Below are 27,503 nucleotides of genomic sequence, written 5' to 3'. Positions count from 1 at the left end.
GACTTCACAGGGGAGACGTGGGACAGACACAGACATGTCCGTGAGGTGCCCACTGATGCTTTTGGAGACATCAGCTTTGGTGGTTTGGGGCAAAAGACGGGCAAGGTGAACCCACTCTCGCTCTCAATACGAAGAACATTTCTGTGTTTTATCCTGCTGCATACATGTCCTCATCTGTGCCTTTTCCATATGCGCTTGTGTGCGATGCCCATGGCCAGTATGCACGAGTGTCCGCAGACACCAGCCCTGAATCGCTGTACCACTTAATGACTGAACAGTGGGAACTTTCGCCTCCCAACCTGCTCATCTCAGTGACCGGAGGAGCCAAGAACTTCTACCTGAAGGCTCGTCTCAAGAACATGTTTCACAGAGGACTCATAAAAGTGGCCCAGACGACAGGTCAGTGAGCCAGGGAGAGAGAAATATATGTGTGTTTGATCCTAACATGGAACAATCACTAGCCAGAAAATCTGTAAAAGTACGAGGTATATGAGTACTGATGTTTTCTCCACTTGCATTCAGATTCAGACCATTTGGTGGGTCAAACGTATTTAAACATAAATCTGAAGGCCTGAATGGTTCATTTGTTAAACTTGTTCTTCTCCTTTTGTTTTCACATTCCAATCAACTCTATAAATGTAACACTGCATGATCTCTCAAGTGAGAGTGAAACCTGACGGTGGACATGCTGTGTCGTTCTCAGGTGCGTGGATCATCACAGGCGGTACCCACACAGGTGTGATGAAGCATGTGGGGCAGGCTGTGCGGGATTACACTCTGAGCAGCTCCATGCAGGGCAAGATCGTGGCCATCGGAGTGGCCACGTGGGGAGTGATTCACAACAGGGACAAGTTGGTGGATCCAGAGGTAGGATGTACACATTCTTCATTTATATGTGGCAGACCCTCATCATCTGCATAATTTACTACCTTTTATGACTTATTGTCTCTCTGAATGTTCGTGTTTTTCCCGGCAGGGTTGCTTCCCTGCACACTATTCAATGGACACTAAAAGCCAGGGCAAACTGTCCTGTCTCGACAACAATCATACTCACTTCCTGCTGGTGGACGACGGCACCAACGAACGCTACGGTGTAGAGATCGAACTGCGCTCTCATCTAGAGAAATACATCGCCAGGGAGCAACTTGGACACAAAGGTTAAAAGAAGCTGATGCATTAATGCAGAAAATCTGAAAGCTTTTACAGACAACATCTCAGGGGTGATTCTTTTTATCTGACCTGCTTTTAATATCGATTTTTGTTGTCTAACATCTAGAGAGTGGTGTGACCATCCCAGTGGTATGTGTGGTTTTGGATGGAGGACCAGGCACGCTAAATGTGAGTCAGAAGTTTTTAGCTTTCCATCCTTGTGTCCTGCTCTTACACCTATCTGTGTCTCCACTCAGACCATCTACAATGCCATGCTGAACGGCACACCGTGTGTGATTTTGGAGGGCTCCGGGAGGATAGCAGATGTAATCGCCCAGGTGTCGGGACTGCCGATCAGCCGGGTCACCATCGATCTCATACAACAGCTGATGAAAAAGTTTTTTGGGCAAGAGTACGAAAGCTTCCCTGACCTACGTATTATAGAATGGACCAAAAAGGTTTGTGAACTCACAGAAGAACTCAGCAATTAGATTTATATTTTCATACTGGAGGTGTTTCACTGAGTGAGTGAAAACCTGACCTGCAGGTGGTCCCATGAAGAAAGCCATTAAAATGTTCTTATGGATATCTACTCACTTTAGTTGGCATTCTGAAGCATAAATAACCTCGTGTTCATGCTGCTGGAAGACAGATATCACCAAAAATCAACAGAATTCTTGAGAGAGCTAATTAATTTAATAGTGTTGACACGTCTCAGTCACTGCAACCCTCAGTTGAATTAAGCAGGTATGGCAAACGGATGGATGTCCCAGACCATGGTTGTGAGTGGTATATAAAGTCATGTATACTGAATAGCATTTTTCTGCAGCCAAAACACACAATATCAAAGATGTTTAGCATAAAAGTTGCCGGTTCTGCAGATGATCTCATATGAATGCACAAATTTAAGATCACAGAGGCCACTTGATTATCTCAGTTGTGATCAACGTGGTCAGAAGTTAGTACAGGGTTGCAAACAATCAGACCTGGTGAGGTTTACTAAGATTACTTCTCAGGGCTCAGAAAACATCTGCCAAATTGTTATGGCGTGCTGCATTTTTCAAGACATGGCAGTGGTGCAGTGTGGTTCCAGTCATGACTGCTGTCCGATGAAAAAGGCAGTCTACACCAAACCCTAAATACATGCAGGCTGGTTCAATTTGTGATTCAGGACCACAGACAGCACATGAAAGTGAGACTATAAAACAGAAAATTCACTAAACAGACTTTTTTTTTTTTTTTCAAAAAAAGGCAGTGATTCTGAAATGTTTGCAGTCGTCATATGGGAAAACTGACCATTTGGAAATACTTATCTTCTCTTCCAGTTAGCGACCTCGGGACCACCCAGGTGATGAAAAAGATTGTGAAATCCTTTGAAATGGATATTAACATTCAACCACACAGCTCAATTCAAACTAGAGCCATTAACGATGTTTCCATGCACGTCAATATTCTGGCCATTGACATTATTCTAAATAAGTCAGTATTTAAATTATAATGTTAATATAAGTTGCATAGAGAACATTGCATCCGTATTCCCATTTACATGTTACACAGCATAGTTCCATAAGTGAGTTAAGCCCACTTTACATCTCCCAACACAATTATGATATTTGCGCCCATCCATAGCCTTCGTTATACATACTTACAAAATACTACTCGAGGTTTCTCCCTGGCCCTAAAAGTGTTCTTCTTTTTACCCGCAGCCTTCTTATCTTTCACCGACTACTACTTTTGGAGCCAGTCTTGCCAAATTATGGAGAAACCTTATCTATGAAAACAAGTCCAAAAAAGTCACGAGGTTCTTAAAAAGAAGTCCATAGATCCTTTTAGTAACTGGACCTGGCAACTGTGGGAAAAGAAGGCTTGCATCGTAAAGTTAGTGTGTATTGCCAGATGCAGTGAAAACTCCAGGATGGATTATTACTGCAATTAAGGTGTATACATGCCAGCATAATGTGAATAATACCCCACATAACATAACTTATTCATTTTTTTTCCGAAAACGACCCTAATAGGATTAAGGAAATGCAGTTTACACCACATTGTGTTATTGAGAGTAAGGACTTAACTGGTTTATTAAGAAAAATTGCTCTGCATGTCAACATAACCATTTACAGTAAGAGTCTGTTTTTGTAGACAACTGTAGGTGCACTATAGGACAGCAGTCTCATTCCAGCGACTTTTGCTTTTTTTCTTCCTTACAGTGATTTAAAAGGGACATTAGTTCCCATGATACCATCTTAGATTTTGTCCAACAAACTCCGACGACAATCGATATTCTAAAAAACGTCTTCCTGCCATTCCAAATCAATCATCCCAAATGGATAAAATCTTCTCCTTTCCATCAGGTCTTGGCAGTATCTCCTCTTCTCGGAAGAATTAGAACTAAATTGGTTAATGCAGATTTTAGTAAATTGCTTTGCCTAATTAGGTTAAGATAGAATTCTACATCCCAAAGCTTTTCTGATTTAAAAGGGAAAGAAAACACTACAGAGGGTTTTTGCGGGAAATAACACTTTGTACAACTGACCCTATGTCCCCTTTCTTTTCCAGATTCAGGACATCATCAGGATGCCTCACTTGCTGACCATATTTAGAGTAAGCGAGGACAATCAAGGGGATATGGATGTGGCCATTCTCAAAGCACTACTCAAAGGTAACTATAAATGCCTGACTTGACTGACTGCAGTACAGGCAACAAACACAGCATTAACTCTGAAGATGGGAAAGCTTTGTGCTAATACAGCTATTATAAAGTATTATGTTGCCTCACTGTCAAGTTTGGTGGTTTTGATGGTTCCCTCAGTAAAGCTTCAACTTGAAAAAGCCCGGTCGGGCAAGGAACAACTCGAACAATGATTTCCCCTTTTTGTGTCTTTATTCAAGTTCTTTTGTTGGATTGATTTTCTTGATGGAAGGGGTTGTCTCAATCAATTAGTTAGGTTGAAAACCTGGACACAAGAATGTAACAGAAAAGATGTTATTTCAAATTTAAACAAACAGAAAATTAACATTAAAATGTAAAAAATACAAAATAAAGTAATTACCAATCAATTACTAAGTAATTACAACTGTAATTAACTAGAAATGTAGAAAATCTAGAAAACTAGAAACTAGCCTTTAACTAGAAATGCAAACCAAACTAGTAGCATCTTAGCATTAAGTTTACCACAAAACCTTTAAGTTTAGTTTTAGGAGTAACATCAAAACACAAATAAATGCAACTTGCATAACTAAGTAAGAAGTAAGTTAGATGGACAGATAAGTAACTTAAGTGGAGTAACAAAAGCACAAGTCAAATTAGGTGGCAGGTTTGCCTTTCCAAACCGTTTAAAAGTTTGAGCCACTAATCAAAAAGTAGTAAACAAAAAGGTTTTAGCTCTTCAAACTACACATTTAAGCCAAACATTCAAACTACAAACTAAAGAATCACAAGTGAAACATTCAACTTAAAGTCAGTTGTCAACCGAGAACAAACATTTCACATGTGCACATGTGAAGGATCAAAGTTCTTCCATTTCTACATTCAAACAAAAGGTAAGTATTTAAGAAAGTCAAATCTCCTACCAGTTGCTTCTGACCGGTGAACTGAGGGATTTTTTGGTTTCTTTAGTTGGTTTTTGTTTGTCTTTCTCCAAGCATTTGCTCTGAACAAACATTTGCTTCTCTCTCCTCTGCTGCATGTGTTCATCTGAAGTTAAAATTGCCATCTTTCAGGTAGTTTCTCTGTCCAGACAGGAAGTCAGTTGGGGTGCTGTGGTGTGGTTGTTCCACTGATGGTCTGCCCCCTGTAGGTCCAGCTGAAGACTGGTTGTTTGGATTGTTGTGAATGTGAATGTGATGCTTTGGATGTGCTGTTCTGTCAGTTGGCGTGACACTCAAAGAAAGCTAAGAGATTGGTCTGTGGTGTGAAATGCACTATGATCGACGATGAGAGATAGATTTGATCTACTTAGAAACGTGCAGTGCTTCCTCCAGACTTTTTCGGCCTCATTAAAACATATTATAGCCAGGCTCAATACATAGTGTGCATGGAAGAATGCTGATCCAAAGTGCACAAAAGTGTAAGTCCATCACACGAGACATTCACCCAATTAGATTATGATGAATGGTCCAGCTCGTGTGCTTTGTTCATGTTTTTCGCCACTTGGCTCCAATGAATCATCAAAACACTGTCAGACATCCACTGTCTTCTCCATCTTTGTTTATTAGTAAAACATTTGCTTCCCATGGCCTCAATTATTCCGTCATTGCAATGCATCGTCGTTAAAACCTAATGGTTTCAACTCTGATATCACTGTCAGTGATGTCAAGGTAAAAGTGATAAAGGATTATTAAGAAATATATACATTTGTCAAAAAATCTATTTATCATAGATATTGAGCAAAACACACCAAAAATAACCTGGTTCAGTTTTAGCAAATTACAGATTAGCTTGTGTCCTAGCTAGTGATTAAATATGTTTTTCAATATAATGATTGGACAAAGCGATAACAGAACTTTTTTGGTCGAAATGATCATCAGATCAATCAGTGGGTAATCAATGTAAAAGAGGGGAGAGGGACTAGATGTGGCATTTCCACAACAGTCTGAGTTTCAAGTAAGAGTAAAGACATTTATCTGCTGCTGTAAATCCTCCACTCAGCTTCGAGGAGCAATGAGACACAGGGAATCGAGTCCTGGAGGAGGCAGCTGGAGCTGGCTATAGCCTGGAACAGAGTGGACATAGCTGAGACTGAGATCTTCACTGAGGAGAGCCAGTGGAAGGTGGGTTTGCTCATTGCACATTACTCTAGAGAAGTAGCGTGATCTGAATTTAGCTGCATTTCACAAGCCATTATGTTGTTTTTATATGGGTGTAATGGAGTCACTTCCAAACGTGTTTGGAAAAGCGCATTTCTGGTGTTATGCTCCTGGAACATAACATCTCTGAGAGGTGACAAACTACTGGTGACACATTTTAATTTCCATATTGATGAACATCCCCATTAATTCTACTTTTAGCTGTATCATTGTTTTCTCAGTGTGGCACAGAACACATACAGCAATGGTAAAAAAGAAAGTGGACCCTGTTTTAATTCTAAGGTTTCACATGTTACATTTTAATTTGAGTTTTGTAAAAATGTTTAACAAAAATGTCAGAATGCAGAAGCAGTTTGTGAAACTCTAAGTACACCTCACGGTCCTGCAGGTCGTGGAACCACCTTTAACAGCAATAACCTGAAGCCACTGTTTTCTGTATGATGCTGTAAGTCTCTCACATCATTGTGGAGAATCTTTGACCATTCTTCTTTACAACGTTGCTTCAGTTCATTGAGATTTGCAGATAATAGTTTATTTATAGTAATAATGGACCCTAAATCGATCAAGCACTTCTAGACCAAATCTAGATGTTGTTCAGACATTTGACAAGGTTGTCTTTTCTACACCTTATTAACTAAATTTTGATGGATGGAAATAGTTTGAAATGACCTTGTAACTCTTCCCAGATTGATGGGCAACGGCAATTGCCGCTTTAAGATCACTGCTGATGTCTTTCCTCCTTGGCATTGTGTTAGCACCCACCTGGATGATCCTACCAGCAAACTGCCAAAACATTTGCCTTTTTTAGAGGTGCTCACACTTGCTGATGATAATTTAAACAAGTGCTTTTGATCACCAGCACGTGGCTGCTACTCACCCTGTTAATTCAAATTGAAGCAGTAAGGGGTGACTCAGTTTTTCAGACACTGCTTCTGCATTTTGGCAAACAAATACTAAGAAAACGTGAGTGTATAAACACACTTCATATCAACAAATGCTGTCGTGCCACCACTAAACTTTGTAAATGGACTAAATGAAAGCAGTCAGAAAAGCTGATGATTTAAGAAAAAAAGATTGTACCTTATATCACAAAAGTTTTATGATATTATTCACAAAGAGCAATTGTGCAATCGCTTCTTTCCCCCTGACATCCCTTCACTCTCATCTTCTAGTCCAGTGACCTCCACTGGGCCTTATTCTCAGCTCTGGTTGGCAACAAGCCTCAGTTTGTGAATCTGTTGCTGGAGAATGGCGTGGAACTGAGGGATTTCCTGCAAGAGGAGGAAACTCTGTGTAAGCTCTACCAAAAGCTGCCCAGCTGCTTCTTTCTACGCAAACTAGAGAGGCGAATCAGACCTCGTGCTCGCACAGTAAAAGGGGAAAGGATCTCATTGACTCATGTCTCTGACGAAGTGCGCCACCTGCTGGGCAAATTCACTGGGCCCATCTATCATCCCTCCACATTGACGCACCACCTCAGCATGTCTGTGGAGGAGACGTCAGTAACAGTGAGTGAATTTATCCAACATGCTTACTGTTTTGACTAAAATCATGAACAGTCTGTGGGGAATTACATTTGATTTAATCAAAGGTTAATTGTTAGTAAAAGTTGAACTGTTTTCCTACCATAACATGTCCTGTTGCAAAATAGTGAAATTAGTTTCTCAAAATTTCATGTTGCCATGACGATCCTTTTTCGAAGTTTCATGCGGCTACTTATTTTAGTGTTTCAGAAAAGCTCCACTCAGACAGAACAGTGCCGAGGACCAGAGGGACGCAGGCACAGACCTTTTCCTTTGGGCTGTCGTCCAGAACAACAAGGAGCTGGCTGAAATTGCCTGGGAACAGGTGATGAAAACACAAGAAGAGACTAAATCGACTGACAGTCCTTTGTGTAATGTGTATATGTATATGTGGGTATATGACCTTGCTTCTCGCTGTATCTGTATGAGTACAGTGTAGAGACTGCATGTCTACTGCTCTGGCTGCCACTAAGATCCTGAAGAAAATGGCAAAAGAAGGAAGCGACGCAGACCAGGCACAGGAGATGCTCGAGCTCGCCGATCATTATGAAAAGCATGCGATCGGTACGAGACAGACAGATGCTGCAGACGGGCTTTACTGACAGAGTTAGAACTGATCAGTGATTGTATATGCGTGTACAGGTGTGTTCAGCGTGTGCCACAACAGTGACGGAGAGCGCGCTCAGAAGTTGCTGGTTCGTGTGTCACACTCCTGGGGCGGAACCACGTGCCTGCGGCTGGCGCTGGAGGCTGATGATAAAAACTTTGTGGCTCTTTCAGGCGTTCAGGTGACGCAAAATTCAGATTTTTCTTTTTCGGGTTTAATAAGGCAAGAGTCTTGTAATTTGAGTCCCAAAAAAGTGCAACGGTCTGTATTGAGTCAGAGGAAGTCACAAGGAAAAGCCATTTTTCCATTTCCACATAAAGTAGCATTAAAGAATTTTTATGTGCCACTGATTAGTTAACTTGCTAAAGACACAGATATGAATGTTTGGTATCAAATCTCTTTAAAGATTACAGTCACTGGAGTGATAACAATCCCCGTCTTTCAGGCTCTTCTGACTCAGATCTGGTGTGGTGAGCTTTCAGTGGACAACCCCGTGTGGAGAGTGCTGATCTGCATCGTCTTCTTCCCTCTCATCTACACGGGCTTTCTGGTTTTCAGGTTGCTTCTGTGTAAAAGTAGTGTTGCCCTAACATTCAGCGTGGCAGAAATAGATTTAAAGATTCCTGTGCCCAGTTTATGATAATGTATGCAATATGAGACAGAAGATGTGAATTTATTTCACGTCATATACGGTGCATATTTGTCATACTTCATCAGTGGTGGTCACTAGTCTCACTGTGATTCTCCCCAGACGTGACGAACTCATACAAAAAGAAACTGAGAAGAATGAGGAGACAGTAACAGGAAGCACATTTGGCTCGTAAGTGGACAGTTGCAGCTTAACACAACTATTAAAGCTATGGTAGGTAATCCTAGAGAGCTAGCAAGAGAGCTAGCAAGATTCGAAAGTGTCCACTCCTCTAAGCTCCACCCCCCCCTCCCCATTCCGTCAGTGCTTCATCCAAAGCCGGTGGAACCGCATGCGCACATGGAGCAGGGAGCCGGCAGAGGGGGGCGTAGGCAGAAAGCAGAGGCATCTGATTGGTTTTTTGTAGGCGACCAATCCGAGATCAGCGGGACGCTGATCTCGAATTGGTCAGCTTTTTCTCAGTCCTGCAGCTGCCACAGAGGTCTGATTATTTTCGTCCCTTTTTCTAAATACATCTTGTATAGATTTCTCTCAGGATAGACGGACCATTTCACCCAGTATTACAAAATGTGTTTCTGAACAGGATTACCTACCATGTCTTTAAAGGATAACTGCGGTATTTTCAACATTAAGCCTCTTTTCTGAGTCGTCTGCAATGTTTTAGAACCCCCCTCACCGCTTTTTTGATGTTTACTGCTGTCTCCGGTATTTGCCTAATTTTGATCAACCTGCTTCAGAATGGCAAGTCATGTGCATATCCTAAAAGGTCCGTAAAAGCACCATAAACGTCCATTTTCAAAATCATCAACTCACCGGAGTGGTTACTGGTGTGCACTGGTAATCCATATCAAATTTCGTTGCGAAAAGTTGCTTCTGTCGTGTTTTATTTGACATTTTGTAAATCCCATTGAGTTCTACTGAAGACTGGATGTTCGTTGATATTACTCCGACACCGAAACCGGAGTATAGCAAGTCAGATTCAACTGCTGAGCGGAAGTTCATCCACGGCTGTGAGGTGGCTAAGAAAATAGTTCGAGCATGAACGAGCTGCCAAATAAAACACGACAGAAGCAACTTTTCGCAACGAAATTTGATATGGATTACCAGTGCACACCAGTAACCACTCCGGTGAGTTGATCATTTTGAAAATGGACGTTTATTGTGCTTTTACGGACCTTTTAGGACATGCACATGACTTGCCATTCTGAAGCAGGTTGAGATGAATCAAAATTAGGCAAATACCGGAGACAGCAGTAAACATCAAAAAAGCGGTGAGGGGGGTTCTAAAACATTGGAGACGACTCAGAAAAGAGGCTTAATGTTGAAAATACCGCAGTTATCCTTTAACTGGATCATCTATACCAAACTGAAAAATGTGTTTTCCGCCGGCATTGCATTTAAATGGGTTTATACACACCTTTGTATTTTTCATTTTTGTTATTTTGTAAGTAAACATTTCTGCTCAAAGGTGAGTGGAAAAAAAAGACAAAAAAAAGACACAAGAGTTGGAAAACAACCACTTAAAAGTCTCCTCATCCTGAGCCACCTCTCTGTCCACAGCGTGCAGCGTATGAAGCCTCTGGGCTGCTGGTCAAGACTGATGGGCCTGTACAGCACTCCACAGGTCAAGTTTTACCTTAACATTGTATCCTACTTCGCCTTCCTCTTCCTGTTTGCTGCGGTGTTGATGATTGACTTCCAGACCACACCCTCTGCTGGAGAGCTGCTGCTCTACATCTGGCTGTTCTCTCTGGTGTGTGAGGAGGTCAGACAGGTGAGAGGCTGCAGCGATACAAACAGTATCCCTAAAGAAGCACAGGGAGACAGAACATGTGAAAATTCAAAGATTTAACTTTTAATATTATTTACTTTTCTTTTTTTATGAAATAGAAACAAAATCTTGAATAGAGTGAGAGAGAGGAATGGAAAAACAGCGAGCACCAATTAGTTTCTTTCCTCTTTGAGCAGAGGTGTTGATGTTCTGTTTCGCTCACTGTTTTAACTTTGCTCTTTGAATAAAAGGCTGTGCGTGAAGTTTGTCGCAATGGATTCGTATTAGATATGGTACCTGGAACTTCCTGTACAATCTTCTGGCAATAATTTGGCGGCACAATAACATAATCAGGCAAAAATATACACGTTTTGCTTTAATAGATACCAACATGTTTGAACACAGGGCAAATATGGCATGAAAAAGAGAAGGGAAAGATCTGATTATTTTCAAAAATAGAGAAATGATTTAACTCTTCTTGCTGAATGTCAAAGTTTCTTTTGTGAAGTATGAGCTTAAGTGAGGCAGATATGAAGTTGATATAGACTGATACATAGTATTCCTCCAACTTTTTATCTATTTTATTCAGTTTACCAGGTTTTTAAGAGCAACTTTGATTGCACTTATTTGGCTTTTATCCCTCTGATGCGACCATTTTGTTCCTCTGGAGCCGGGGTTGGATTTCAAATAATTTTTTTTTTTTGGATGGGCATATTGAGTCAGCAAAAGAAATCAATCTATTATTTAAAAAGCACAACATTTAGAGTAACTTTTTTTGCTCTATTTTGAGGCATGCCTCCTCATTCTGCAAGCTGCTGAACGAGAGAAAACTATATTTGTTTCAAAATGTAGACAGCGCGCTCTCTGGAACCAGGTGGAAAGGCAGAATAACTTTGTTTTTTCTCGTCTCAATGGGCATTAATGAAATTTAAAAACACATTTTTTCCCCAGTATAAAACAGTGAAGGATCACATTGAGATAGTCCACATGCTGCTTCTGGTCTTCGGGCTGTATATTGCCCACGTGCTCCAGAGTATGCCATCTGTGAAGGGTTATTTGATTTAAAACATGCATCACATTTCTGAAATCCCATTTTAAATCTGTCTTTTCTTTCTCAGCTGTTTTATGATCCTGACGGTTTTGGGTTTCATAAGAAATCCAAGATGTACATCAACGACCTGTGGAATATTCTAGACGTCCTCTCCATCCTCCTGTTTATTTTAGGCCTTGTGTTCAGGTAATTTTTCGTGTGTCAGACAAACACCTCAGGCCTTGATAATAATAATTGCTGGATTATCTGTGACTCATCCGGGTTTGTCTACTTCAGGCTGACAACTGAGCTGTTCTATATGGGTAAAATCATCCTCTGCATCGACTTTGTGGTCTTCTGCCTCCGTCTTATGGCCATCTTCACTATCAGTCAAACCCTGGGACCCAAAATCATTATAGTCAGAAGGATGGTGAGAGCATTACATACCAATCTGAAAGCAAGTCAGCTTGATATAGTGTGATAGCAAAAGCAGAGAACAAAAGACCTCATTCCAAGTCACCTCTGTCTTGCTGGTCCTTTATATGGTGTCTGCTGATCAAATGAGCTCAGTGTGTTTATTTGAAGGTGCTCTTAGACAAAGTTATAGCTGTTTTTTGTTTTTGTTTGATTTCACAATAGATTTCAGTCTGTTAAATATCCAGGATGAGATTGTGTTCAATTACTTCAGTTATTCTACTCCTGATTTTTAAATGAGTCTGTTTTTGATTGCATGTTCAAAACTTTTATCCTTTGGCTTTTGTGGAGATTACACCTACAGCAAAAGGCTAAATGCTGAAACTTGTTACTGCAAAATATGGAATATGTTCCAGAAGGGTTTCCAGATCCAGCTTGCAGAGGTTTTTGGGTTTTATCATTTTTCCCAGTAAAAGTCAGAAAGAATGTACGTATCTGTGGTTGCAGCTGTGTTTGTTTCCTCTGTGTTTCATGCTTGTGATCCTTTTCTGTTTGTCCTCCAGATGATGGACATGTTCTTCTTCATGTTTCTACTGAGTATCTGGGTGGTGGCGTATGGTGTGGCCAAACAAGGCATTCTCATCCACAACGACAACCGGCTGGACTGGATTGTGCGCGGGGCTGTCTACGAGCCGTACCTCATCCTATTTGGGACTTTTCCCACAAATATTGATTGTGAGTTGAGCTGTATGCAGTTGTAGTATCACGCTTGTGATAGTTGAAGCACTATAAAGTTTTGTCTTGTGAAAAAAATCCTTCGTTTCTGCACATGTAAAGCTAGTTTTACCAAGATTCAGCGTTTGTCTTCTACAGATGCGGCATTCGATATAAACTCGTGCAGCATGAACGGTACGGATCCTCTGAAGCCCAAGTGTCCCGTACTGAATGAAAACCAAACACCAGCCTTCCCTGAGTGGGTCACCGTCCTCATGCTTTGTGTTTACTTGCTCTTTGCCAACATTCTGCTGCTCAACCTGCTCATAGCAATCTTCAAGTGAGTTCTCCTCCACGTCAAACTGCGTGCAACTTTTTGTCACTAGCCCCTTTCACACTGACGAATAACCCGCGTTTAATCCGCGAATTTAGCGTGTCCGCTGTTGCGTTCACACTGCCGACCCGGGCTGCCGCGTCAACTCGACTTGCCTTTCGACCCGCGTCGGACCCTAGTCTTTTTGCCGAGCCGAGTTTGATGTAAACGCAATCGACGCGGGTCGGACGTGGGCGTGACGTGAGGAGTTTAAAAGACAGAATGGACAGCTGATTCAGAACAACAGCGACAGGTGAGGACAAGTTTCACTCTGTTTTACATTAAGTTGGAGACATTTTTTAATATGGCCAACTGGGGAGACAAGGAGGTCCGCGAGCTCCTCAGCCTCCGAGCAGAGGACGTTATTTTCCGCCACATGTCGGGGACGGTGAAGGATGGACCTCTGCTGGAAGGGCTGGTGAGACAGATTGGAGAGCGCGGTTTCCCGTGTTTGTTTGAAAAATTTGATGCAGACAGGTGTATTTAACCCTACCGCCGACGCATGGCTTTTGCCTACGTCATTGTACACGCCCAGCATTTTATGTGTTTCGTGTGACGCTCTGCCACTAGGCAACGCCCCCTGAACTCGGCTTCAGGCGACACGGGTCACCAACACGCCAAGCGTTCACATTGCTCGACGCGGGTCGAAAGTGCAATTTGGACCCACTAAGGTAGCGGGTCGCAGTGTGAAAGGGGCTACTGTTAGCTTTTTTTTTTTCCTTTTTTGCCTCCGTGAGTAAGCCTTGTTGGGTGTTTTTCTTTGTGCATCTTCACAGCTATACATTCCAGAAAGTTCAGGACAACACGGACCGAATCTGGAAGTTTCAAAGGTACGAGTTGATTAAGGAGTACCACAGTCGGCCGGCTGCCCCGCCTCCTTTCATCATCCTCAGTCATGTCTACCTCTTCATGAAGACAATGGTGCTCTGCAAGCTTCCCATCATTTACAAAGAGTTCAGTAAGGACTGAGTCATTCATTTCTAAATATGTGGAAAGAGTTTAGCAACATGCTAAAACTTACTCCACACAGTATTAGGTAAGGCAGTGATACAAAGCATTGCGATGCTGTCTTTCAGAGAATAAGCTCTCAAAGGAAGAGGAAGAGGAACTGCTGTCCTGGGAAACCTTGATGAAGGACAGATACCTGCAGTCTGCACGGCAAGCGCAAAGCCAGAGCACAGAGAGACGCATCCTGGATACAGCCCAAAAGTAAAAAAAACCTGCGGGATTTATCCGTTTTAGTACTGCTGTACTTTGTATCCTCACCACATCTGCCACATTCCTAAACACCCAAAATATGACTGTACTGTCTGAAATAGTTTTCATAAGCAGCTTGTAAAGTCCCTGAGAAATAAAATGATACTGTATGTTTTCATAAACTTGGATCATTTCTATACTAACAATAATTGCCATGATTCCTAACTTAATTCCCACACATCAGATGGGAGGTTAGGAGGAGGAGATTCATACTGCTGACTTGTCCGTCTGTTAAATACAAAGCTGGGATCAGGAGATGGCTATATTAGCCCGAGTGCTGCTTAATATTTAATTAAGGCTGCGGTTGTGATCTTGAAACAGACACTGATATTCTTCTTGTTTGTTTCCTGAGGGTTACCACCATTACCGAGCGGCTGGAGAGGGAAGAGGAATCGAGCTCTGCTGCTGTGCTGAAGAGACTGGCTAGACTGGAGGAGCAGGTTGTGACCTGATTTTTCTTTGTCACTAATGTTGCACCTGTGCCTTTAAAATGCACGATGCAAAAAAAAGATGACGGGGACTCCTGTATTTGTGGACTGTTACTTGCAGATGACTACATTGAAAAAAATCTTCATGAGCAGCTATTAAAAGTATTTGACCCACTTTACTTTGCCTCATCAGCTGCAGTGGATTGTGGACAGTCTGAAGCGTCAGGGGTTTGCTGCAAAAGAATCACAAACACTGCGTCAGTAATCAAACTCCTCATTAATCATTACTGTTACATAAGTCTATGACGCTTTGTTTTTTTTTTTCATTTTAGTTCACTCCCACTTTGCCTTTCTTTTGCAGCTCCAGTCGTAGCAGATGAGTCAAACAGCTAACTCACACGCTTTCCTGTGCCTGAGGAGAAAGTGCAGTGGGAGGTGTAGCGGCCCACTTGGATTAATCACACAAAATGCTCAGAGCTTCGACTGGTGCAACTTTAATTCTCTCCTCTTTTCACCACCGACATTTTGACACCGTGAAAACTATAAAATGGACACAAAAATACAAATGCCATAGTACCATATTTCACAGATAATGCATAGAACCATGTTTACATTTTAAACTTAAATGAATCATTTGTAGTAAACGTAAGTAATGAATTTTACATGAAATTAACATTTTATGAGTTACAGCTCTAATTGAAAATAATATAATAATGACAATTTCCCTTTGTCTTAAATTAAATAAATCACTCATTAAATAAATACACCATTTGTCTCCTCCTACCTCCTTCTGCTTCCAAGGGCGCTAAGTTTGAGCTCTGTCTGCTAGCAGCCTATCTTCCACATCTCTCAGTGACGGTCTTTGCATGTGACATACAAATGACACAAAACAAGGAGCGAACCACAATAAAATACCTTTCACAACTTTCAACAGAATATGAAAAATGTGCCATTTACACTCCCACCAAATCCTGGTACAATGAATGAACAAATACACAAAAGCTAAATGAATTGTACAGGATTTCTTGACCCTTTGACTTAAATGAATAACTTCACATTGAACTATCAGAGGTATACAGGTGAACTGTACAACATCACAAACATTCAAGCAGTGAGTCTGCGCTAATCAGTTCTCAAGGAGAAGTACTATTTTTTAGATTGGCCTCTCAATAACTGAAGGTTTAGAGGGGGGATCTTGTTTTCTATGAGGCTTTCGGTCTCCTACTTGGACTTTGACTCGACGGACCAAGCTGTCGCTGTCTTGAACAGTCTCCACCACTCGTCCTAGTTGCCAATGATTTCTCGGGAGGTTGTCATCTTTAATAATGACAATGTCATTGACTGAGGTTGCGCTGAGGTAAGTGCCATTTCTGTCTTGTGGATATGTTGAGTAGATACTCCCTTTTCCAACGACCCCAGAATTGTTCAATGAGATACTGAACTCTCCTCCATCTCTTTGTGGCGTACAAATCCTCCTTAACAAATACTCCAGGGGGAGGAAGCGCAACTTTAGATTTCATCATGATGAGGTGATTTGGTGTTAAAGGTTCCATCGCTTGAGGATCATTTATTCCATCTACTTTTAATGGGCAACTGTTCATAATAGCCATGGCTTCATAGAACAGTGTTCTGAGAGAGGCGTCATCAAGTCGACCTGGGCACTGTTCAAAGGTAGCATTTAGCACGTTTCTAATGGTTCTAATTTGCCGTTCCCAGACACCACCTGCGTGGCTGGCAGAGGGGGGGTTAAAGACAAATTCGCACTGCCTTTCAGTCAGGAAGATTTCCAGAAGTTTGGTGTCATATTGTTTAAGTGCTTCCTTAAACTCATTTCTGGCGCCAACGAAGTTAGAGCCTTGGTCACAACGAAGTTGTCTAACAGCTCCTCTGAGACTGATGAAACATCTCAATGCGTTGATGAACGAGTCTGTCGACAAATCTTCGAGCATCTCAATATGGACAGCTCTAGAGTACAGACATGTGAAAATGAGTCCATATCTTTTGTATTCTGTGCGGGCTTTCTTTACAATGAATGGTCCAAAACAGTCCATGCCGCTATACGTGAAAGGTGCTGAGGCTTCAAGACGTTCTTTAGGCAGTTCAGCCATTCGCTGGTTCTCTGTCGGTCGTCGAAGTTTCCTACAAAGCACACAGGCGCGTATCAGCTTAGTGACCAGCTTGCTCCCACCAATGACCCAGAATCCATTGGCCCTAAGCTCCATTTGTGTCTGGGTTCGACCCTGATGGCATGTCTTAGCATGGTAGTGAGACACTATGAGCTTAGTTACAGGACTATTGTTTGGTAAGACGACTGGGTGCTTGACTTTGTGACAGAGAGATGACTGTTTTAATCTCCCACCAACACAGAGAAGTCCTTCCGACCAGATGGGATCAAGACTGAAGAGAGAGCTTGAGTTTGGAAGGTCCCTTTCACCTTGAAGCATCTTTATCTCATGGGGAAAGGCTTGCTGCTGTACGATCTTAATTACTGTCTCAGCAGCCTTCTCGCGCTCCTCGACAGTCACATGTTCACTATGTTGTTTTTGTTTAGACCTCAGTCTCTTGATTCTTGCAACCACCTTTACAAGTGTTGTCCATGAGGAAAACTGACTCAGACGCTCGAGGATGTCATTGCAGTTATTGGTCTCAGTTGCAAGAACCTGAATTGTCTTTACTTCAGGATCACCGACAAGTAAGTCTGCTGGACTGCTGGGTGTTAGATGTAATTCACGCTCCCAGAGAAATTTAGGTCCTCGCAGCCAGTTCGTTGAGTGAATGTCTGAAGCATGAAGACCTCGGGATGCGTGATCGGCTGGGTTTTCTGAGGTGTAGATACCATGACGCGGAAGGTGCCACTCTGTCTCTCCCTCAGATGTTGTAGGGGCAGATTCTGCATCACCCTTGTTAATGGTTTCCTCCATGAATGTTTTGTATTGATCATAGTATTGTTTGTTGGCCTTTAATTTTTTCTTAAGACACTGTAGGCGAACTGTGGCTAGCCTCTTGTTGTTTGGTAGGTTGGGTGGACTGTTGCCTTTGAAAGGGAGGGGCATCTCATAATGCCCGTCTTCCTTCTGCGTGATGTGGTCGCTGAGGAACTGTATGAAATGAACATCATCTTGGGACACATATTTATCTTCATAACTTCTCTCAATAAAGTCTGATTCCAGGGTCTTTAGAACATCTGTTGCCGTTGGAACTGGCAGTTATTTTACTGTTAGCCGATGCACAAAGCTTTGACTTCCTTGTCTGTCTAGGTGGGGGTTTGACAATCCTATTATACTCCATCCTAGTTCTGATCTCTGTGCAAACAGTTGATTTTTGTCACCTAAGACAACTTCAAGAGGAGCCAGTGCTGACAGACAGTTGTATCATATTAAGAGCCCTACATCACAGTCCTGAAGGGGTGGCAACTTGTCTGCCAAGTTTCTGAGATGAGGCCACTGTAATGCTGTTTCCTTCGTTGGAACGTAAGACTTATCCACCGGGATGAAGTCACGACTGTAGGCCTGCTGTAGTTGAATACAACTCTCAGAGTAGAGTCTCGAACTTGTAGACCATGAACACTCTTGCTCGATATGATTGTGTCGATGGCTGTCATGGTACTCAGTTTCAGCTTTACTGGCTGGACATCCACATTCAGCTTATCAAGGACATCTTCTATGACAAATGTTGAGTCACTCTGTGTGTCCAGTATTGCATATGTAAGTATTTCTCTGTGTGGTTCTTGTACTGAAGACACAAAGACTGGGACGATACTTGAGGTAGCAGAAGAGCGTTGTGTTGATGTATGGGACACGACCTTGTGTGTTTCCTGGCTTGCACGTTCTTCTGTGGAAGTGGAGCTGTTCGTTATTGCTTCCACAGGTCTTTGGTTCCTGTCTTTGTGCAAGCAGGTTGGGTGACGACGGCTGCATGTGTTGCACGTGTGTCGCCGTTTACAATCCTTAGTCATATGACCCTTTCTTAAGCATCCAAAGCATAGCCGATTTTCATGAACGAATGCCTTCTTATCTTCAACACTCTTTGCTGTGAAAGTGAGGCACCTTGTGATGCCATGAGTTTCACTTTTACAGACAGAGCACGGCGATTTGGTTTGCTGTTGTTCGTTTCTTGTTTCTCTTGAGCGAAACTATTTGGTTGTATGCTTGTGTTGAAAGCTTTGGCTCTCTTTGAAATTCTATCATCTACAGCAGTGTTTCCCAAACTTTTTTGGCCTGAGTACCCCCTGAGCCTTGTTGTCACACCACGAGTACCCCCTCACACATACAATGCGTGCGATGATTCTCCAAAAGTAGAGCAACACAGTGGTTATTACATGAAAATCATTTTATTTAATATCCTTAAAGCTGCGGTCGGCAACTTTTTTTTAGTCATATTAGCTTGAACTGTCATGGGATTCTGGAAGTAGAATATTAAATAGGCTGTTTAGGAAAAATAACGAAATCTGTAGCTCCCTCTGAAGCCTGTAATCATGCTTGCAAAAACCGAGCGCTCCCGGCTGTTTTTAACCAATCAAGTTAGGGTGGAGGAATCCTACCTGTCAATCACAGCTTGTGCACACGCTGCTGAGCGTGAGTCTGCCCCAGCTTGTGTGCGCTCACACTGGTGTGAACTCACGTGCACAACCTTGTCCACAGAGGGGGAGGGGTTTGGGGGGCGATTCGGAGCTTGTTAGAGGTTGGGGGAGGGACCTGAAAGTTGTATCAGTTCGAATTTTCCGACTTTAGACTCGTAATTTTGAAAACCTGCCGACTGCAGCTTTAACTTGAACATAAAATTCTCAGGCTTTCTCTCTCTTTTTTTTAACCTCAGTTGAATTCAACATAAGAATAAAAAACATTTTCTTGAAATATAAATAATTAACCAAAATAGCATAAATACTAAATCAAAATAATCTTCCTTTGTTATCTAACTTAAACAAGTAACATTTCTCTTTTTTTTAAGAATACATGAACATAACTCATTTCTCTCTCTTTTTAAGAATACATTAACAGGCCTAACTCATGTAACATTCATCACAAAACTGGAGTCTCCTTCATAAACAGTCCTCCATAAAAGTGTGACGCCTTAATAAATAAATAAATAAATAAATAATAATTTAAAAAAAAACTTCCCTTGCGCCACGTACCCCCTGCAGTACCTCCGCGTACCACTAGGGGTACGCGTACCCCCGGTTGGGAAACACTGATCTACAGGTTTGAAATTTATCAAGAATAGAGAGGCAATAGGGTTACAAGCTATGCGTGCCTCTCTGCTAAGGAACTCTGTGAAGCATGCAAGATCCGGATAGCTGCCAGATGTGTCAAGTTCATCCACAACAATTCGACTCCACTTTCGAACGATCCATTCTGGCAGTTTTTTGAGCAACTTGTGGTTTTCCTCACAGTCGTTAAGAATAGCTAATCCTTTGACGTGTGGGATTGCCTCAGTGCAGCTTTGGAGGTAGTCGGCGAACTCTCGTAGTGCTAGCGGATCATTTGTGCTGATCTTTGGCCATTTCATGAGCTTATCGCGGAAAGCTTTCTGTATGATGAATGGGTTCCCATATCTGTCCTGTAAAACTTTCCATGCTCTATTGTATGCATCCTCTGAATCTCGATAAAAGAAACCTTCAACAGCTTTGCGTGCCTCTCCAGCAAGATAATTTTTGAGATAAAACATCTTCTCACTTGCTGGAAGTGGTTTTCTGTTGATCAGAGTCATGAATGACATCTTCCAATCTGTAAACTTTAAAGGGTCACCACCGAACGTGGTGGGTTCAGGGATTGGCAAGCGGTTCATACTCAATGAGCTAGCAATTGCTTGTGCTAAACTGACAGACTCTTGGGTCATTGTCACTTCAGGAACTGCTTGGCGAGGTCGGAATGAAGCAGCGTCTGGATTCAACCAAGGCTCTGTTTGTGTCCTGTAGTGAGCTGAGCTAGTTCTGTTGTCATTTCTTCTTCAAAACTGTCATATGCTCTCACACGAGCTGCAGCTATAGCAACCTCTTTTGTTGCTTGTAACTGCTGCAGTTTTGCTCTCTCTTGTTCCAACTGTTGTCGCATTTCCACTTCTCTTTGTTTAATTTCTGACAACATTTTTGCCTCTTTAAGTTTCCATTCACTTTCTAGCTTGTGAAGATGTGCTCGTTGTGCTTGAATTTCTTCCATGGCTTTTGATTGTTCCAGCTTAGCAGCGATACTGGCTGAGCTGGAGTGTTGGCTTGATTTCTCTGATGACTCTGATAAACTTACACAGGGTATCTGCACATTTTTTATCAACAAATTTAATGACTTTTAAGACCTTTTTAAGACCTCTAAGAACAAATATTAAGACCATTACCACGGCAAAATATATATAAAAACTACACTCTAGACTGTTCGGTGTTGAAAAAAAGTCCAGTGTGAAATGTGTGCTTCAGTGACACTGAATTAGTGTGTCAACATGATCGCATAAGATTTGAACGCACAAGGGAACACCACACACTACAGGACAATCGTGCCCAATTTTCACACCTCTGCGAAGGAGAGGACACATAATGGCTCGGCGGCCAGCAATCGGATAAACCAATGAAGTGAATCAAACCTGTGAAAGAATGAAAACAACAAGTGAATGAAACCTGCACTCACCCATTATGAAGTTAACTCTGCCAGCCCCTCCATAATCTTGCCCCTGCTCAGCCAACTCCTTGACGTCGGGTATGGTTGGTAACGTTACTGCGGCTAGCATTAGCAACGAGGCTGCTAGGCTTGCTAAATCGGTAAGCATTAGGCTACTGAAGAAAGCTAGTCTTTTTAGCTACGTTATATTATCATCTTTCTTCTCGGCTATAAGTTAACCTTTATTTACGGCCACTGGCCCTAACCTGACGCGTTAGCTGTCAAATCACCGGAAGTTTTCACCGGAAGTACTGGCGCACACACAAAAGTTTGAACGTCAACGGTCGCCATATTGTGCACAGAGCGATAGAAAATCGTCTCTCCAGACATATCTTTCTTTCATTCCGCTCAGATGAAATTTAATGCCACTCTTCGAAAATCGGTGAAACTTAAGACATTTTAAGACCTTAAAAAACATATTTTTTATTTAAGACTTTTTAATACTATTTAAGGATCCGCGGAGACCCTGCTTACAGTTTCAGTTTTAGTTAAGCCAAAGACAGACCCATATTCCTTTTTGTTTAACGTTTCTCTTACTCTTTCTTTTTCAAGTTGATCGTTATAATTTTCATCAATAGTCTCTAGACGGTTGCTTATGAGGTCACAAATTTCCTTTGTCAGCACAACACAGGCATCCATTTTTTTGACAATCTCTGGCGTGGTGTTAGTTACGTAGAATAGGTTCATACTGCAGTTTTACAGCATCATACTTTGCTTGAATCTCTTCATGTAGTTTATTGAGGTCTTCTAATGAGCAGAGGGTTTTTAGTTTTGTCCTAGTCTCCCTTGCTGCTAGCTTCCAAGAGTCATAGGCCTTGTTAAACGTTTTTTCACGTTTTTTGGTGTCTTGGTCATGCATTTCTTGGCCTTTCTCTGTTAGCTTTCTCTCACATGAGCTAGACCTGAGTGGCGTGTCTGTGGGATTGTCTTTTTCTTCTGTTGGGAGTGACATCTTGTTTGTTTGTGCAACTGTTTCAAGTCTAGCGTGGCTTTGATTATCCTATACCTGAATTCACACCTATGAGCTGTAGTTACCTTTTACCACAGAGTAATATCTATATCAAGCATTTACAGATTATGGACATTCAAAGGGATTTTTAGCATGAAAACAGTAACAAGCGTCATAAATAATCGTTGTAGACATTAATAGCTTCACCTTTTTTAACCTTTTTCTAAACAGACATATTGTTAATTTTTAATCCCTAAAACACATACCATTTGTAAATAGTTCTCTTTTGCTCCTTAGCACTCAATGTCCTTTTCAGCATCCGTAGTTGTACCTTCAGTGTGCTGTGCCTTTTTAGTCTTGCCTGTACAGGATATCGGTGCGAGCGGAATCAGCTGGCTGGTATCGGTTTGGTAGCTGGATCTCAGATGAGGTGTCAGCTTTTTTGCAGGTTGTAGCAAGGAGTTTTCACTGTAGCGGCCCACTTGTATTAATCACACAAAATGCTCAGAGCTTCGACTGGTGCAACTTTAATTCTCTCCTCTTTTCACCACTGACATTTTTGACACCGTGAAAACTATAAAATGTACACAAAAATACAAATGCCATAGTACCATATTTCACTGTGACGGAGGAGCCGTCATAAGCTAGAACGTAGAACTAGAGTAAAGTCCGTTCCGACACACAGATACATACATACACCTGATTTAACTTACTTTTGGTTTCAGTGAAGCTGGAGCGGGTCGTCGTGGGTGCACACACGGTGTTCCTGCCTCAATCGTCATGCCCATCATAAGTTGTAGTTTAGTATCAAACATTTTGCGTGGTTTAGATCTGTAGGATTGGTTACTTCCAGGTGAGCGCTGCCGGAAGGGAGTCATGTGACAAAGCAATGGTGACGTCATCGGGATGCTTATTAATTTAGTTTGCATTTGTTAAACTGAGTAGATATTTTTGATTACAGGTTTTTTTATTTCATTTATTTTAGTACATCTACTGAATTAGTAGAAATTGTTTAGGGGTTTTCTTGTCTTTTGTTTGTAAAGAGGTGGGGTTTTATACCTCGGGGGCGGAGCCTATGGCTATAAAAACAGGGCTCGGTGCCACAGTCTGGGCTTAGACTCGCTACAAGTCATACTGAAGGTGATGGACTGTCTGAGTTTTGAAGGTACTGCTGTTTTTTCTGTTTTAACCTGCCTGGATGTCCTTTGTAATTCTTTTTTGCACTGCTGCTTCACTTTGTTTTTTGTTTGAGCCTTGAAGATGAGCACAATAAAACGCCATCTAAGTGAATTCCGGCATTTGGCTTTAATTTTTGCCCAAGTCATAACCGAGCCCCGCCACACACACAGATAATGCTTAGAACCATGTTTACATTTTAAACTTAAATTAATCATTTGTAGTAAACGTAAGTAATGAATTTTACATTAAATTAACATTTTATGAGTTATAGCTCTAACTGAAAATAATATAATAATGACAATTTCCCTTTGTCTTAAATTAAATAAATCACTCATTAACAGTGGCGGCTCCTGACATTTTTTTTAGGTAGTGCAATTTCCAGTCTGTGAAAGCTGCATCAGAGTGTCCTGTGCGAAGCTGAACCGATTGCACTGATGCAAACCTGTTATGTTCCCACACAGGAAATAAAATGTCCAATCGTCCAGAAACTCCTTGTCTTCCTTAAATAAACACAACGCAGAGTCGAGGGGTTATTTGGTCTTCCAAATAACCAAAGTGACTGCAATTTCCCCCCGTTATGTCCATAAGTACCATAAAAGTCCATAGGACTGAGGTATATTTGTCTAGGTAGCATAATTTATTGTAATAATTTTAAATAATTTTTTGTTATTTTTTGCATAATTTGCCAATCAGTTAATATTACACCTTAACCATTATTTATTTATTTTCCTCATATTGTTCCAGGATTCTATGAGATAAGTAAACACATAAGCTCTTAATGATAAGATTCATTCAATTTTCATTCTACAGAATGTATTTAAAATGACAGCATATAAATCCAAGTCAAGTGTTTATTGAAGTTTTGGAAAATATGACTTAGAAAAGCATAACCAGTTGTCAAACATGGTTAAGTGCAGCTTACTTATGTGAGATTTCTCTCTTTTTTAAATATAATACTGCACCGTTAACAATGAATGTGTCATTATACATTCTGCTATCATTGTCAACATTATATAAAAGATTTAAATCATTACAAGTCAATGATTGAGCACAAAAGGTTAAGTTATGTAGCTACATCAAATACTACCTGGAAAAATACCAGGGTTGGTGGAGCCCTGGGTTTCATCTTTGCCTCGCAAGGCGAGCCCGAAAATCCTGCAAAATTCTTCCAAACTTCCTTCTCCGCATTAGTACGACGACTAAAGGGTACTTCTTTCAGAAATACTACCGTATTGTTGCACTCGCCATGTTCTTCATAGAATGTTTTTTTTTTTTTTTTTTCTTTATTGAAAACCACAATGTTACAACAACAAGTAGAAAGTTCATGGTCCCGCGCAACAGACATATGACGAAAGCACGTTGTGCGTCGTTTGTGCGAGCACATAAACCCTCATAGAAAATGCATTGGGAACAGGATTTTTGAAAAAAACCGAGGTCCCATTCATGTGAATGGGAGCTTCCTGGTGCAAATTCGACCCTGACAGAAATCGCACAAAATGGGCGTAGCAACACCAGGCGCGACCTTAATCTGATTGGACAATGACATATACAACCAGTTTGCCTACAGCAGATCAGTCCCACCTTAGCAACTAGATTAAATAAATAAATAAATAAATACACCATTTGTCTCGTCCTACCTCCTTCTGCTTCCAAGGGCGCTAAGTTTGAGCTCTGTCTGCTAGCAGCCTATCTTCCACATCTCTCAGTGACGGTCTTTGCATGTGACATACAAATGACACAAAACACGGAGCGAAACACAATAAAATACCTTTCAACAAAATATGAAAAGTAATTCATTTGTTCTCGTGTTTTTACCAAATCTGGAGCAACGTGCAAATGTCGTTATGAGACGGGAGCAGAAAATCTAGCGTCAGCGTTAACAGGAAGTAAGGGAAGAAGAGCAGTGCTCTTCAAAATGAAAGCACAAAAATGTAGTGGCAGAACTGCATCATTTATCATAAACAAAATTAGCTGCCATTTACAGGAGGTACTTTGCACAAATCACCAGCTGCTGGGACTCAGAAAAATCACTGCGCAGAAAGATTGTCCAGGATTGTTGGATTCAGGTGGTTTTCATGTCCCGTTTTTTTTTTTTCTAGGTCAGCTTCAGCTGCTACATGCCAACTTATTATGCCTCTGAAGACTGTGGCGACCATATGGACGGGTATGTTTGGACATCAAAGGGCCAATCGTCAGATTGTGGGTTGCCTTTACTACTAAGACAATCCAAAAGGAGTTTCTCCTCAAATATTATTTTGCATATAATTAATAACCCTTAGTGACCAAGGCATACTAATTAAAACATTTTTTAAAACAATTTCAGTTGAACTAACTAACCGTCCTGACTGTGTCCACTGTCTGATTACAAAGCCTCTCCTTACATCTGCATATCTCTCATCTATTCTTTCTCCTAAAAGATCCGAACCAGAAGCCTTAGATAAGTACAGGTACGATACAATATAAGGTGAACTAGGCATCAAATAGCACGCTCAGCAACCTTAGAAGCAGGCCTTGATTTGTGATATGGATCCTCTTATCAATAGAAACCCGGGAGGGAGGACGGGCATAAGAGGACGAGGAGCACTCAGCCGCCTCGGTCCCAACCTGAATTTAGACCTTGTGCTCACACGGTAAGTTCTCTCATTGGCTTACAGAGATTTAAAAACATTGTTGTTCTTGCTTGGCACGATCTAAGACTTTCTGGACTTTCAGCTGGCGAGACAGCGAGAGGTCCGTTTTGGAGTACCTGGCCGTTTTGGATGAGAGTCGAGGAACCTTAGTTCTACCTGGAGTGAGTGCTTGTGTTTGCTCTGCTCAGGTGGTTTTTACTTTTTGCACTCTTAAAATAAATGTCCTGTTCTCTTGTGACCTTTAAACCTTCAGGGGCCCGTCGACTCCGCTGATCAGCTGCCAGCGACTCTTAAGAGAACCCTGGGAAAGAAGCTGTATGAAACAATAAATGCAAACGTATCAGAGGGAACAAAGGTGTGTTTGAAAGTTTTGGTTTCCTTCTTTAGAGTCGAGGTTTAAAGGCTGGCAAATGCATGATAAATACAAAACGCAGGACTAGAAGTGATGTGCAAATTCAAAGAAGCACAAGTATCAACATTAAAACCATTTAGATAAAAATGGTACTTTTACATTAAAGATACTTTTACTGGACACACTGGCTTTCGTGAGGGATCAGACTTGTAATCCAACATTATTCGTTTAGTTTGACTACTGCTTAGAGATGAGGATTCATTTAAAAATACTTTTCTCACTGAACTTGTAGTAGTTGAGTCTGACTTGATGATGCCGTGTTCCTGCGTTTCAGGTGTTTGAAGGCTACATGGATGACAGCAGGAACACAGATAATGCCTGGGTGGAAACCACCGTCTTAAACATTCACCTGGACAGAGCGAGCCAAGTGATGGTGGATGTCAACAATATGGTGAGAACACCCTTGGCTTATTATTATATGATATATTCAACACCCTCTATTTCTTATTTGACCCGCAATTGTCATCTGCATGTGATCATCTCCTGCCTCTCAGGTGGTGAGCGGCCACAGTGGTCTTCAGTGGCAGGAGGTGAGCAGCAAAACCAGACTGAGCTCAGACCAAAGACACTCACTGCGGCAGGTTGCAGCGCTGCACAACAGGAAGTTCTGACTGTCACGCTGCTGTAACCAAAAATGTGCCTCTGCATCCTCAGGTTACTTTCTGCCAGTCAGCATGGCCTCTTGTTAAGGCTCACGCAGATGCATTTGTGTTGCACTGAAAGCACTTGTGAAGAAAAATGTAAAAGACTCTAAAGCCATAAGTATGCTGCTGTGGATGAGCTGCGTCTGTACCTACACACTATGCTCCTGCACACATGTGAACACTGAGGGTAAATACTTCACCTACTCCAATACGGCACAAAGGCGCTGCACTTTCACTTCAATAGTTGTCTAAACACTATACTGTAGTAATTTATTATCATAGTAATGTCTTGCAAAATTGCTATAGTAATGCACAATTCTGTTT

General features: G+C 41.5%; 1 protein-coding gene across 1 annotated transcript; it reads left to right on the top strand.

Annotated features, from left to right (window-relative positions):
* LOC142395982 (transient receptor potential cation channel subfamily M member 2-like) lies at positions 1-27,503 on the top strand. The gene is made up of 30 exons (XM_075478530.1): positions 1-105; positions 219-399; positions 704-867; positions 977-1,157; positions 1,277-1,338; positions 1,407-1,607; positions 3,706-3,808; positions 5,798-5,919; positions 7,128-7,491; positions 7,694-7,803; positions 7,913-8,042; positions 8,121-8,266; positions 8,531-8,643; positions 8,837-8,905; positions 10,277-10,508; positions 11,624-11,742; positions 11,833-11,965; positions 12,513-12,684; positions 12,823-13,003; positions 13,813-13,994; positions 14,113-14,245; positions 14,646-14,733; positions 15,121-15,156; positions 25,593-25,657; positions 25,911-25,940; positions 26,037-26,123; positions 26,206-26,284; positions 26,377-26,478; positions 26,810-26,926; positions 27,030-27,503. Exons 2-30 carry the CDS (start codon positions 267-269, stop codon positions 27,144-27,146), a joined length of 3,771 nt encoding a protein of 1,256 aa, XP_075334645.1. The 5' UTR covers positions 1-105; positions 219-266; the 3' UTR covers positions 27,147-27,503.

Source organism: Odontesthes bonariensis, chromosome 12 (assembly GCF_027942865.1).
Source record: "Odontesthes bonariensis isolate fOdoBon6 chromosome 12, fOdoBon6.hap1, whole genome shotgun sequence".
NCBI lineage: Eukaryota > Metazoa > Chordata > Actinopteri > Atheriniformes > Atherinopsidae > Odontesthes > Odontesthes bonariensis.
Note: the sequence above shows the minus strand (reverse complement) of the source record. Positions and strands in the feature narration are given on the sequence as shown.